The 14796-nt window shown below is 42.2% G+C and overlaps 1 protein-coding gene across 10 annotated transcripts in view; it reads left to right on the top strand.

Annotated features, from left to right (window-relative positions):
- Nucleotides 1–1565: 1565 nt before the first annotated feature.
- The window catches only part of CAPRIN2 (caprin family member 2), a 33309-nt gene continuing 20078 nt past the window's right edge, over nt 1566–14796 (top strand). For 9 of the 10 annotated variants that reach the window (XM_039571350.1, XM_039571349.1, XM_039571348.1 and 6 more), the window contains exons 1-8: nt 1566–1648; nt 2772–3034; nt 4730–4792; nt 7914–8000; nt 9859–10097; nt 11321–11403; nt 13282–13443; nt 13938–13981. In XM_039571350.1, the coding sequence (XP_039427284.1) occupies nt 1597–1648; nt 2772–3034; nt 4730–4792; nt 7914–8000; nt 9859–10097; nt 11321–11403; nt 13282–13443; nt 13938–13981 (993 nt within the window). In that variant the 5' untranslated portion in view covers nt 1566–1596. Of the gene's footprint in view, nt 1649–1682; nt 1731–2771; nt 3035–4729; nt 4793–7913; nt 8001–9858; nt 10098–11320; nt 11404–13281; nt 13444–13937; nt 13982–14796 lie in introns of those variants that run through there. The other variant, XM_039571344.1, reaches the window with a different exon arrangement.

The raw sequence follows: 14796 nt of genomic DNA, 5'->3' as shown, positions 1-14796 counted from the left end.
TGAGAAGTGGCAAGATTGCGGATGCTATAGATAGTTGCATACAGCTGAATCTGATTCTGTGATACTCCATTAATTCTCCTTATTGTTTGAATCACTTATCATTTGCTTGTTTTAAATGCAATCTTTCCTATGTATAAGCCTTTCCTCCCCAGTTCTCTCATCCTTCCTGTGTACTACATAAACACTTCTTGTGTTCTGTAAAACCTGTCTTTCCAATCCCTCCTCACTGACTCACCTTTCTCTCTTTCAAAATGTCTCTATTTTTGTTACTTTCACAACCTTCAGGATTGCTATGAACTTGCCATATGGTTTATTTATTCTTTGTGGTAATGGCCACAAAAAGAGAAACACAGAAAACAGAATTCCAGCTTAGTCCTCTGATCTTTGGAAGGTCTATTTTCCCTAGTCTTCCAGCCTTTGATACCTTCCATGGCATTGATTGCTAGAGGTTAACGAAGTTTGTGATTACTTTATTGTGTCTATTCAATTAAGTGCTTTTCCTAGTTATCAAGAGTTTACATGGTTGGGTGGCATTGGGTTGTCCTATGGACAGTGGCTGAGGGAGCTGGGGATGTTCAGCCTGGAGAAAAGGAGGCCCCTTATCACTCTCTACAACCACCTGAAAGGAGGGTGTAGCCAGAGGGGAGTCAGGTTCTTCTCCCAGGTAACAAGGGATAGGATGAGAGGATAGTCCTAAACTGTGCCGGGGAGGTTTACGCTGGACATTAGGAAGAATTTTTTCATGAAAAGGGTGATTAGACTCTGGAATGGACTGCCCAGGGAGGTGGTGGAGTCACCATCCCTGAAGGTGCTTAAGGAAGGACTGGACATGGCACTCAGTGCTTTGGTCTAATTGACGTGGTGGGCTTCAGTCATAGGCTGGACTCCAATCTCATTGAGTCTGTGATTTTTAGAGGACATTCACATTTTTTGATATGTAAGGTGACGCACAGCCCTGCAAGTCTCCTCCAGGAACTTTGTACGGGCCCAGAGGAACCCTTCAGCTGGTTTACGGGCACAGACCAACACTTTCCCTTTCTTACGGCTGCACCAGCCAAAGGGTGTGACTGAACAATGCGCTGTGAACCGGAGGAGGCCGAGGGGATCCCCTTGCGCTGGGGTGATGGAGCCCTTGTCGTGGGGCTGTTCAGGGAGCGCTGCCCAGCTGCCACAGGCTGACTGTCGTGAGAGGCTGCTGCGGTACCCGCGACGCCACAGCGCATCGGGGCTTCGCCAGAGCCTTGCGCCGAACCTCTCCCTCCCGGGCGGCACATGGCCGAGAGCGACACACCTCACGTCCCTTCCCCACGAAGCGGGCGGCGGGGCCACCCTCCCCGGACACCCCATTCCCCGCCAGGGCCGTCGCTCAGCTCTCTGCAGGAGCACCAGGTCCCACCCGAGCGACCCCCCATGCCCTAGGAAACCCACATCCTCCCCCACAGCACTCGGGCGGCACCCGGGCGGGACGCCCCGACCTTCACGGGAGCCGCCCCGCGGCCCCGCCCTCCGGCCCGGCGCAGGGCGGGCAGGTGAGGCGGCGCCGGCCATTGGGAGGCGGGCGGTGACCGGCGCGGGGCCGCCCCGCCCCGCCGCTATATGAGGCGGGGGGCGGGCGGTGGGGCGGGCCTGAGCGTGTGCGGGCACCGAGGTGAGTGGGGAGGCGGGAGCGAGCGAGCCGGAGCGGGGCTGGCGGACCGCGGGCCCCCGCAGCGCGGCGGGAGGCGGAGGAGGTGAATCACCCGGCAGGAAGGAGCCGCTGCTCCTTTTTTCCCCACTCCTCCGCCGCCGCCGCCCCGCTCGGGGAGCGGCGGTGGCCGTGCCCTTCTCCTCCCGGGAGGAGCTTCCTGCTCATCCCTGGCAAGGACGCGATGGAGGGCCGCCCCCGGCTCCCCCGGCGGCGGGGGCTGTCCTGGGGAAAGGGGGGTTTTGCCCTGGTTGCCCGCCGGGGCGGTGCGGTGCGGCCTCCCCGGCGGCGGGCAGGCAGAATTGTGGTGTCATTGCTTTCCAGGAGCAGGTGTCCGTAAGTAGTTGTAGATGAGGGTGGCCGAGCATCTCTTGCAGAAACTCTCTGCTCAAGGTTACAGCCCCTCCCATGGAAGCTGGTGTCTTGCCGTGGCAGAGGCACGTCTTTTGGATGGGTGTAGGCAGGGACCAGTTCCTCACGAGGAATGATGCTGTTGTAACTAAGCCGGCTTTTTGCTTTATCAAACGGGGTTTTTTTGTTTGGTTTTTTTCTTTCTTTCTTTTTTTTTAAACTGAATTGCTTTTAAGTTCTCGGTTGGATTGCTGCGAAGGTTGTGAAAGGGTAAAACCGATTTAATGGGGGTGAGAAGAAGAGGGGCCATACCTTCAGGCATGCCACTTCGAAATCTTCATTCAGGCTGCCGCCCGGATGCCAGGCTGGCGGCATGATTTGCAATTGCTTGCTTGCAGTTTTTTCCCCTGTGGGTGATGTGTGCAGGAAACCTGCCTAGTTTTATATGGTCACTATATTGGGTTTCTGGAATCATCCTCTGTGCTGTCTAATTCTGCCTATGTAAAGGATTTTTGCTGTCTGGATGGGTGGGGAGGCTTCGAACAATACGAAGTTTGCCTTGCTTTGAAATTCTTGCTACAGATATTTTGAAAGGGAGGGAGGAGAGTGGAAAAATTGTGGTTGGTACCGAGGCTCAGTTTTGTGGCTACATGTTCTGAATATGTGATAAGAAAAGATGTAACTTGAAAAGGGGGAGCAGGGTGTGAGAGAGCTAAATGAAAGAGTTTCTTTGCAGCTCCATCCATTTCAATGGTGCAGCTTTCCCAAGCCCCTTTCCATCGTCCATCATCACCTTCAGGCCGGTCGGAGGAAGGGGAGGAGAAGAGGATGAAGGCGGCCAAGCAGCAGGTGACCCCGGCTGGGGAGAGCCCGGCTCCCGCCAGCCCCCTGCAGTCCGCGCTGAGCACGGCGGCCTCTCCTTCCCAGGCGTATGAGACCTACATCGACAACGGGCTCATCTGCCTCAAACACAAGATCAGGAACATCGAGAAAAAAAAGGTAACTCGGTTTTCTTGCCTATGGCACCTATTTAAGCTGCCGATAGTAAAGCTCATTGCCTTTTAAATAACATTTAATGTTATTTCCAGTATTTTTAATAGCTGGAATAAGGTTATGTGTGTGTATATAGAGCTCAATATATGTTGATCAAAACTGAGGATGCTTCTCTAGACCAAATTAGTTCAGAACAAACTTGGATCTGATTTAAACACGGTTTATAGTCTTGCAGAAATCTTTCATCAATTAAATGCATCTGATATTAATTTAGATGTAAGTTGTTTGTAAAACTGCAAATTAGAAAAAGTGTTTCTTCTGACAGTGGAAATGTCAGATTATATTAAATATGTATTGCCCTTTATTTTGCATAAATATTTGACTTAAATATTTTAAATACAGGAAAATGTTACTGACTAAGAAACTTTTATGCAGAAATCATCCAAAAGTTGATCTCTCATTTTGACCTGTTTTTCTGAGGCTGGGGGTACAGAACAGTGTTAGTAAGAATAATTGAGATAATGATACACCTAAAACATTGTGGCTGTGGCTAGTCAGACTTCAGTGTTCTAAGGCTTTTCAGTTGATTGGCAGGTGACTCCAAGGCTTTGGGCTTGGTTTTTAATTGAGAGAATGTTATTTTCTGTAGGATAAAAAATAATGGTGCTGTTGCTTTCAGTGCTGGATCAGGATTACAAGTAAAGCAATTGTATGACTATGTTGTGCTACTCTAAATGTCTGGAAAGCTTTTAGTTATGTCTGAAGGCAAGGGGAGAGAGTAGATCAGACATCTGGCCATGTGCTTAGGGGGACTTGATCCTCCTGCAGGAGATGCAGTATTACTGCTGTCTCATGTCATGCATCATGCTGTAATTTTGAATAACATCAGACAAGCATGTTTTCTTTGTGTGATTAAACAACTTTGTATTGTATTCTAATTCTGTCCAAGGAAGCTTCTTGTTGTGAATTTCTCTGGTACCTTTGATTTTCATGTGAATGATATTATGGCTTTATCAGCAAATAAAAGTGTGACTTACTAAAAGGAGTAGAAAGTATTCCTAGTCCTGTGCTCCTATAAGTGCTGTGTCAGTGAAGCTCTAGAGACACAAATGGAATAGTATTTACTTCATGGCAGTGAAGTCAACCTTTCTTTTCCCTAAAGAAGTTTGCAGTACCAAATAGCTTAGTCTTGTATTGTTTACATCAGCACTTAAAGACTGTTTTGGTATATTGGAAATAGATTTATTTCTTCCCTGAATATACATGTCCACTTTTTTAGGGAACAGGGCTACAAGTTTGTGATGTAACTGAAGCCAAATTTTGGAAAGATATAGCGAGGATTATTCAAGGATAATAAAACTAAATTCCAGCATTGACTTGGAAAAGCTATACAAGCCTAACTTCAACAAGGACCCTGGATGTATTTGGAGCCCCTTAAAGAACTTGGATCAACGCATTAGCAGTTCTTACATGAAACAAAAGTAGCAAGTAAGAACTGAAAGATCAGTGGTAGGGAAAGGAAGTAGACAGTCCTGCAGACTGAAATTGCCAAATCAAAGGTATAGCAAAACTTTGTGTTCCTTCCTCCAGGAAAAAGAGGAACTAGGAGATTTTCTATTCGATGTTACAGTATTTCACTCATACCCCTTATTTAATTTTTATATTGTTTTCTGTATAATGTTTACTTTCAATTTTCTGCAGCTCAAACTGGAAGATTACAAAGATCGGCTGAAGAAGGGAGAAGCCCTCAATCAAGACCAGTTGGTAAGCTTGCTTTAAGCAAGAGTGGAGGGCCTCAAAACCTTCTGATGTGTCAGGAGGGATGGGTTGGTGAAGGAGATGAGGGTGTTTTTTTACAGAAGCAGTGCCTACAGGCTTGTAAAGGTATTTTTCACAAAATCAAATTAACAAATTATTGGTAATCAGGCTGATGTTGAGCCTACAAGCTCCATCTTCTGTTTTAACCTTCATGTTTCCTGAAGTAATAGAAGGTCCCTGTTTATCTTTGATCTGTATACTTTCAGCTTCAGTGCTCCTGCACCTGTTTCTTAATGAGGTGTCTGTGTGCAGCTGACCTATGTGGCAGTGCAGTGTTAGAACCCAAGCCTCAAGAATTCTGAGGTGGCTAATTAATCTTCCTGATTTCTTCATTAGCAGCTATTACTTGAAATTGCCTGTTATCTGCACAGTGCTGTTGGTTACAAGTAGCTCAAGTAGCTGTTAATATAACTGACAGTGCTGGCTTTTTTTTTTTTTTTTTTTTGTCTTGGGCTGGAATGGATTCTAGATCTGAAACCAAGCTTCTGTAACTTGAAAGTTTTAGCAGATCTGAGTAGCAGTGTCATATAATTCAAAGAGTTTATTGCTCTAGTAATCTAGGAGTCACATTTTTAAAAGGTGGTGGACACTTGCTAAAGAGTAATTGTCTGATGAGGACTACTGACACTTCAGTGATAGTGCTGATCCTGCTAATGAACCAGCTGGAAAAATGTTATTGATTGCTAACTTTATCACAGTGTAGCAGTCTGAGAACACAAATTCTATTTTCTTACTGTGAATCATTTGTAAAAGAGTTAGACATAAATGGGATAAGATGGGAAAATGGTAATTTCTTAGAAGTAGAGTCAACCTGTTGGAGTAAATCATCATTTAGTGCTTAACTGCAAAATCTGATGTGGTCTCTTTCCATTTCAAGTGCAAAAGTAAATGAATTAAATCTGATAGTTTGAAGTAGGTTGATGACCTTTCAATTCCTCTCAACTCAATCTGGAATCAGGTGGGCAAGAAACTTTTGTGTTTAGATCATAGGTGTTCTTTACAATCTGTTTGCTGCCATGAACAGTGAGACTATTGAACAATGTTCTGTAAGTTGGAATAGTCTTAAATATATGGACTACTTCAGTATATACCCTGGACTGCAACAAGCTGTTAGGTGAAAGTGTTTGGAAAATGGCATTAACTTGGTTACTGGATTTTAGTATTCCTAGCTGGGCTTCACTTTTTAAATTTTAGTATCTTTTTCCCAGTTTCTGGGTTTTCTTAGGCTACCAAAATGAAGAATTAGATTTAGTCTTCATAGTGAACTGACAAGTGGTAGTCACATGGTCCAGGTGACTATTGTAGAAGCACATATATGCTCAATATTTAATAGTGAAGTCCCCTGTTTCAGTGGTGAAGATACAGAAATACTGCATTTGTAACTTTCAGATGCAAGTCTGTGGTGTGTATACAAACTGAAGCTGGAGTAGAGCTTAATAGATCTTAAAAGCTAAAGAAACCAACTGCCTGTAACACAGTGGTGCTCTAACACAGCTTGATGTTATCTATAGTTTTTATTTTCTCACACAGAGGAAGAAGTGCATGTCTGGTGATGAGCTAGTTTTGCAAGCAATTTGGATTAAGCTGTAATTACTCATGGTGCATGCCTGCCAGACCTAATGTGTGCACTAGCCTTGCTTTAGGAAACATTTGTTTCAAAAATGAGGAGCTTCCAGCAAGTTAAATGCTCTTACTGGCAGTATTGTGCTCTTTTGCAAGCTGAGCAGATTTTCCTCAGTACTGTTCTTCCAACATGCTGTTAATGAGTGTTAGTAACAGGTGTGACAGAAGAAAGCTATTGCTTTCCTGTGGGCTGAGTTACAGCTTGTCAGGAGAGCAGGGGTAGCTGTTCTTGATGTTTTCAGGTAGGGAGTTTTACTCTGCAATTTGTTGTTAAAAGCACAATTATTGTAACCTGACTGGTAAATTGTTGGTGTTAATTGTGAGTCTTCCTCAAATGTGTGGCTCTAGAGCCTTAGAAGTCATTCTCTCAAGTGTTAGGTGAATTGCTAAATAGTACTTCAAAGCTGCTTGGTGAATTGTGTGAAGACAACTTAAACTACCAGGTGAGTGCTTGCACTTTGTGTTGAGTGGCATTTAGTCCTGGTAGTGTCTAGTATAGCACAAACAAGTGAATAAAAGTAACTGAGCAATCAAACTGAACAAATGAACATATAACTTGTTTTTCAGTTGCTTAGGAACACATAGAATTTGCAGATATCCCAAGTCTTATTGGAACAGTAGATTAAGCTTTTGTCAGTGCACTGATGAAATGCTTAACACTAACACTGCTGTGAAAGAGCTTTATATTGGACTGATGGGCCTCTTCTAGAGAAACCTGTGATATCATGTCAGGAGCATAAACCAAACTGAGTGTAAAGCACACGTGAACAACTGGAATTAAACTTGTTACTTCCCAGGCATGCCTTGTGGTATGAAGATATGGGCAGCATGTCTGAACTACAGCATTTTTCTGTCTTCAGAGCTGTCAAGGGAACTTAGAGAAATTAACTGATTCATTAAAATGCAATTAATAATCTACTGCAGTTAGTCTTTTTGAATACTAGCCAGTAAAATACTGGTTAAAGCCATTTATGAAGACAAGAATGTGGCTTCTTCTGTGGAAACTAAATTGGGAAGACTTTTTTCTGGAGGTATGACTTGCCTTGTATATTTCTAAAGTTTGTACAAATTTTCTGTAAAGGCATTCAGTTAAGCATGAGGGTAGAAGATCTGTGCTGAACTTCTCCTGTATTCCTTCCAGGCTCTCAGACTGATTTTAAGTAGCTCTTTGCCTCTGATTGCCAAGACCTATATAGGCAAACTTGTAGGATATCTGTCTGGTGGTGTGAGCTGGCTTTGAGCTGCATCAGAGGCAGTTACCGGTGAATAGTATTTGCAACTGAAGTTAAAGTACTAGCTACAGACATAGTATCTTTAAAAAGCTACAATTTCAGAAAAGGACACACTAAATGACTGCTTCACAATGAGAATTTAAATACAAGGCAATTGAGTGCAATGAGTAGTCTTAAGTGTGAAAAACACGTTTTTATCTATTGCTTTGTAGGAGGCAGTAGAGAAATACGATGAAGTAGTGCACAACCTGGAATTTGCCAAGGAGCTTCAGAAGACTTTTTCAGGACTTAGCCAAGATGTAAGTAACTGTTTGTCTCTGTATTGACAGGAGGTACCTTCAAAATTTGTGCTGCTTCTTTAATGGCTACACTTCTATTCCAGTACACCCCATACTAAGAAGTTCCTGTCTTGTATCTCTGGAGTAGTGAAGCCTATGCGGAAACTGAGGAGCAATAGATTAAGGAGAACTGATTATTGGTACTTGTTAACCAGTTGTCTGTTTCTGACCACTTGGTAGGCAAAGGGTGGAGAAGCTTCAGTGACTCCAGTGGTGGGTCTCTGAATGGCTGGGGCCTGGAAAATGAGACCTGTGAGGAGAGCCTGGAACAACTGGGCTTGTTGGGCCTGGTGAAGTGAAGGCTTGCCAGGAGATGCACTATTATCCTTCCGATCCCAAATACTGAAAGGGTGGAGGTGGGACTTTTGCTGAGAGATGTGGTAGGAGAAGCAATGATCAGTAATTGAAATAGACTCCAACCAGGTAAGAGGAAATGGTCACTCGGTGGATGATTAAGCATTAGAAGCAGGCTGCCTAGGGAAGTGGTAAAATCTGTCCTTGGATTTCTTCAGCACCTGACTGCGCAAAGCTCCAAGCAATCTGGTCTTGATTCAGTGTAGCCTTTCTGGAGGCCTGGCTAGACAATGTTCCAAGATCCCTTCCCAAGTGAATTTTTAATGTTTCTGGTGAGGGAAAGTGCTGGTGTTAAATCACTTTGGCTTTGATGAGAAGTACATCCCTCAGTAAAATTTAACTGAAGCTTGTGGAGTTTGCTACTTAATCTGCTGTAGCTGTTTCTAATTGTGGCAAGTCACAGATTGAGGGCTTTATTTAGGTCTTTGTTCAGGATTTAAAGCACTATGTACATTATTTTTATGTAAGCAACTGTTTTGTCTTTGGAGAAACTGGTCTCTTGGCTCAAGCAAATTCTACACTTATGGAAGCTTTGATCCAAGGTAGTGGTAGGGATGCTAAACATGATTAGTCACTGCTCTGGCATTATTTCTCTGCCTCCTACAGAATGCTGAAGGACTGGTACCTGGTGACCCAGGGTATCTTTGAGCAGGTGTTTTTTGTAATCCAGCATTAACTTCTACCGGTTCATGTTTGTTCTTGGACTTGTGGTGCATTTAAAGGCTAACCCACCTTGTTTTTAACTTGGCTCTGCTTCTGCTGGTATGGATTCTACAGCCAATAGCCATTACTGGAACACTAGGGGCCATTCTGGCAACAGCATCCTTGCATCCTTTGCAGTGTCTTGTAGGAAAAAAAAAATCATAGATCTTGACACATATTGAGGCATTTTAAATTCTGCAGTTACTTGGATAGCTTCTGCTGGGTAGTTGTATTAATGCATGATGAGAAACTTGAATGCGTATTCTGTATGTGTTCTATAACTCCTGGTGTTGCTTATTTAATGAGAATTCAGTCTTCTGCCAACAGAAATAATTGTTGGGTTCTGCTGTATCCTTTAAGCTGGAGTATTTAAAAGTGAAGAGTAGTTGTCTTACTAGGAGGAAGTTGAGACAATTTCTGCGTCTCTAACTTTGTGGCAAATGTTAAAGGTCAGCTGGGTTTGGATTTGTGCACTGGTATCAATTCTATCCATTTCTTTAAAAGCTGTTACAATAAAACAACTGAAAGTTAGATGTGTAGAGAATTAGTAGATAAATGGGGAGCTCTTCCAAAGGAAGAGCTTAAAAGATTCTGGATATCTGAAGAGTTAGGAGCTTCTGTTGTCTAACCAAAATTAGTAGTTGGTTTCTTCATTGTAGGATAACCAATACTAGAACTCAATGTTTTATCCTAGAATTTTGTTGCTAAACAGGATTAAACACACTAAATTGTGTTTAATTGTTGAATTTGTGCATTAAAATAGCTGCTGAAAGCACAGAAGAAGGCTCAGCGGAGAGAGAGTCTACTGAAGCTTGAAGCAGAGAAGAAAAAGCTGCGTACAATACTTCAAGTCCAGTATGTGCTGCAGAACTTCACTCAAGAGCATGTTCAGAAAGATTTCAAAGGTGGTGTGAATGGTGCAATATACTTGCCTTCTAAAGAACTAGACTACCTCATAAGATTTGCAAAACTGACGTGTCCAGAAAGAAATGAGAACTTGAGGTGAGTTCAGGGGGTTTTGTCTAATTAGTATGCTTCATTCATTGTGCTAAATGTCTTGTTTGGCACTGCCATGTCTTTAAATACTGTGTTTTGGAACATTAATTAAAATTCTCTTCAATCCAATACCATCCTGAGCAGGGAGGCTGGGGATGTGCTGCTTCCCTGAGGTCTCACTGTTCATGAAGTGAAAAAAGTGCAGTAAAATCAGAACTCTTCTGTATTCCATTTACATTGATGATTCAGATGTGCATCTTTATTCCAGAGGAATGTAAGATGGTGCTACTGAGGTGCTCTTGCTGTTAGCTTCGAAGTGGTTTTAAAAAATTGCCTGAAGTTTTTGATACCTCAGCACTAAATGTCATGCATGTTACCTGGTTGTCAACAGAGGTAATGTCAGCATCAGTGCTCATGTGGCACAGCTCTGGTGCTGCGATGGCTCATGCTTAGTGTGACAGCCTGTCTGGTAAGGTAGTGCAGTAAGAATTGTATTGGAATATGGAATAAGTAGTTATTATATGGTAAGCTGAAACCCTTTATCCATAAGTCATGTTTGAATATGGGCTAATTCTTTAAGTGCCTCAAAATTCTAGTCACTTGTCATACACTAGAATTGCCTAATCTTCGTTCTTTAGTTAACTTCCAAAGAACAGCTGCTTATAAAAAGCTACACAACAGGAGTGTCTCATCCCAATGAAGTAAGTTGTTTCTAGGTTACTCTTGTGGTATTACTTCTACAAGAAGCATAATCCTTTCCTTTGGGATACTGTGTTTCATTGCAGTGGACTGCAAATTTGGTCTTCTGGAGGAGGTGGATCTTGGACCTATGGCAAAGTTTCCCAGTAGCTGCTAGTTAGTGAGAATGGCAGCTGTTGTTGGTTGCACCTGTATGTGTTCATCCAGTAATTGTGACCAGCTGATTAAACAGCAATTGTTGCCCTGTTTGGGAATCCTGGCTTGGAATGAAGTTCAGCCATATGGTCTTGTGGGGCAGTGCTTAGGATCTTTATATTGACCAACAAAAGAAATTAGGTTTGCTAGGTTAAATCCTGTGCAGACAGAGGTAAATTGCTTCCAGTGATCTCAGGGCTTGCATTCACTTGGTGTATGCAGCCTTGGTTTGGAAGGCTGGACATTAGTCAATGTCATAAAATGGGGGGTATTAGGATAGTGCAGCACTTGATCTTGGCTATGATTCTACCTGGTAAAACTGTCATTTGTTTTAGTGTTGAAGACCAGATGGAACAATCATCTCTCTACTTCTGGGACCTTCTAGAAGGAAGTGAGAAACCTGTGGTTGGAACAACATGTGAGTGTCTCATCTAGAGAAATAACTTAAAGTTCTAAAATTTGTGTGCTTGTTAAATATCTTAAAACCAGTGGATACACATGGAAGGCTTAAACACTTTCAAGAGATGTGTGTATCTTGATTATACAAGGATGAATAGCTGTTCTAGTTCAGTTAAGTACAGGTCAATCACAATGCCACATGCTTTTGTTTTCCAGTCAAGACTTACTCTTCTACCAGTGTACTAGCATATTTTTGAGGAATAATGATGGTAGCAATTCAAAACCTGATGCATGAATACCTTACAGAACAGTGGGAAGGTTTTTGTATGGTTATGTGCAAATGGGTTAAGCTTAGAACAGTACCCAGCCACGAAATGCTTAGTTGGGTACACTGATGTATTACAAAGCTTCATTGGCCCTGGGCTGAAGGTCCCACGGCATTGAAGAGTCTGCTTTCTTTGTTGGAATTTTAGACTCATACCTGTTGTCTCCCTGCAGTGCAGGATTCCACACTAAGGAAAAGGGTAGTCATTAATAGAACTTGCTGGGATCTCTCATCATGCACAGTGCAGTCTTTCTGTCTTTCTTTGATGTAATGCAAGTGTCCTTACTTTTCAAGCATACCAAAATCTGTGGGACTCTGTGGCATAGTTCCAAAATCCCTGGTTGTAAGCCAACATACACATTGTGTTCCTATTTACAACTTGTTTGTGAGGAAACTGTCCTTAATTGAGTTGTAGTGTCTTTCCTATTGCAAACAGCCCTTGCTTGTTGTGTTTATGCTGATCTTGTAGCAGCTGTGTGGCAGGAATCTTTCATTTGTTACTGACAACAGTGCTGAAACTGTTAGACCAGAGCATTAGAGTGCCCTGTCTAACTTCCACATATGGCTAGCTGAACTGAAAACTAGGTGTTAAATCTTTCCATGTAGTTCTGGACAAGCTGCAAGCTTGTATTGCTGCAGGCTGGTAACCTTAGCCTTGTATCTGTTGACATGAATAGATTGTTTATTAGTATCTCTATCCCTTTGGTGTCAGTCTTGCATCCCTTTCTATGCAAGCTAGACTTCAGATAAAGCTGTTAGGTTGTTTTATTGTTCATTGCCTTGGAAGACAGGTTTTTTTATAGCCATATTAAATTCTAGCTACAATTCTTGTTTGTGTGGTTGTCACTAGTAGGAGTGATCTTTCACTGAATGTTCCTCCTGTTCTCAAGGCTGCCCTGTTTCCAGCTCCTCTGAAACAATTTCTAGAATCGCTGTTACTTCTGAGGTCTTACTCTCTACTCTAAGCTGTTGTCTCTTGTTTGCACAGAGGAGCAAACTGGACAGTGCTTCTCAGAGTACTGAGAGTACACAGATAAGCTTTTGTTCAACCATGTCAGCTTTGAATCTTTTCCAGCTTCAGAGGAGTAAGTTCAGTCTGCGAACAGTCCCTTGCATTTCCCTTGCTTGTTTCTGTAGTTCTTAACTTTTCCTTCTGAGACACTGTCCTGTTACCAGCAAGAGGGTCTTGTAGAGTAATTCCATTGTGACTGTTTAGCTTTACCTCTGTTGCAGTCTCACCTAATTTTAGTATTGATGCTGGCTAGCTTTATACATGGTAAACAAAGCCCTTTCTAAGCATGTGGGAGACCAGGTGGCTCAGTGTTTACCTTGTGGACATTTAAACACAAGCTGCAGTCTTGCCCTGGGATTGCAAAGATGTTTTCAACTACATTAAATTAAGCAGTCTAATAAATAATTTCCTTTACTAAAACATTTTATTGTTATAGCTTGATAAGATGTGAGAAACTGCAGCTCATATAAAGGGAGGAAGTACCAAGTCTTAATCAGTAATTTGAATACCCCTTAATTTCAGGTTTTCCTATTTTAACTTTATGGACTTTTACTCTTTAGATAAACACATGAAGGACCTGTTATCCAAACTTCTAGACTCTGGCTACTTTGAAAGTATTCCGACTCCTCGCACCACTGTGCCAGTAAAAGAATTGGAAGAAGTAAATAGAAAACCTGAGAAAACAAGACAGATGTCAAAAGGAGAGCCTGTCAAAGAACCAGGTGGAATATTTCGGGGTTCAACTTTTATATCAGTGTTGGGAAAGGCTCAAACTGAGCACTGACTGTGCATAGCTTGGCGCTAAATCTGATGCTGTGCTGTTGCTTACTTGCAAGGTAGTAACTGAAATGGAACCTGCAGGGCTTGCAACCCTATTCTAGCTAATAATGTAGAAAAAACATTAATTTATAACAATACAATGCTATTGCCCTCTGAGCAAGTTGAAGATGTGGGAACTGTCTGGTGTGTAGGGAATGTTACATATTAGGATAACAAAATTATGAAGACTATAAAATGTTTCTTGTTTAAACTACTGAAACTGTAAAAGCTAGTCATAAAGTAAAAGCTTGTCTACAAATAGAATGGCAAGCTCAGCTTTCAGAATATCTGGTTTAGCAACTGGTACTACTATTTAAAATAGATTTAAGGAGTTGCTACTGTTTGATCTGCCTTTCTGCATTTGATCAGTTGAAACAAATTAACATCCTTTCTCTAGAATCCATTATGGAGCTTATGAAGTCTGAAATACAGCCACAGGAGGTAAGATACTCTACTGTTAATTGCTTGCCTTTAGTATTGTGATTTATCAGACACAAATGCTCTTTTGCAGCCCTTTTTTAAACTTAAAAAGGGAGTCTGAACAGCAATCTAGGTGTTGCTGGATGTATGAAGTGTTAAAGACTTGCTTACACTTCCATTTGTAACCCCAAATTTATGGCATCTGGGATATTTTGGGATAAATGGAGCAGGATTATATGAAGCAGTGTAGTACTTTAATGCTCTGGCACTTTCCTGAATAAAACAAAGCATCAGCCTTTAGAGTGGAAACACTGATCTTTTGTGTACTGCGGAATAGAGAAAATACACATCTACTAAAGCTTTCCATAAAAGCTAAGCTTGTTGCAGTAGGCTTGATATTGGTGGGGTTGAGAATGATGCTGGTCTTACTCTGATTTGTCAGGAAGGTAGGAAACCCAAGACAGACTTGTGTGCACAGGTTGTGTAGACCTGTTTCAGCAGCTCTTCAGACTCCCGTACTCAAGCTTTGACTGTCAGTAGCATAGAAATCATTAGACCTGGTTCAAAAGGTGGGGAAGGGTGTCTTTTTTCCAAGTGGAAATACTGGTTCTTAAAATGCTGAATCCTTGTTTCCAAGGTGTCCCACTAGAGGGTGTACTCTAGAACAAGTCTTTGTAACTTACTGGTAGCACTGTTACCTAACACTCATCTGATGTCTAGTCAGAAAAAAGATCTCAGCCAGTGAGCCTTGTACATTCTTCACTTCATGTATTTATTTCCTGTTCATGACAAAGTGGTAACTTAGAAAAACTTAAGACATCATCATTGAACTCTCA

Source organism: Corvus cornix, chromosome 1A (assembly GCF_000738735.6).
Source record: "Corvus cornix cornix isolate S_Up_H32 chromosome 1A, ASM73873v5, whole genome shotgun sequence".
NCBI classification, from domain to species: Eukaryota; Metazoa; Chordata; class Aves; order Passeriformes; family Corvidae; genus Corvus; species Corvus cornix.
This window is presented reverse-complemented; position numbering and strand designations above follow the sequence as displayed.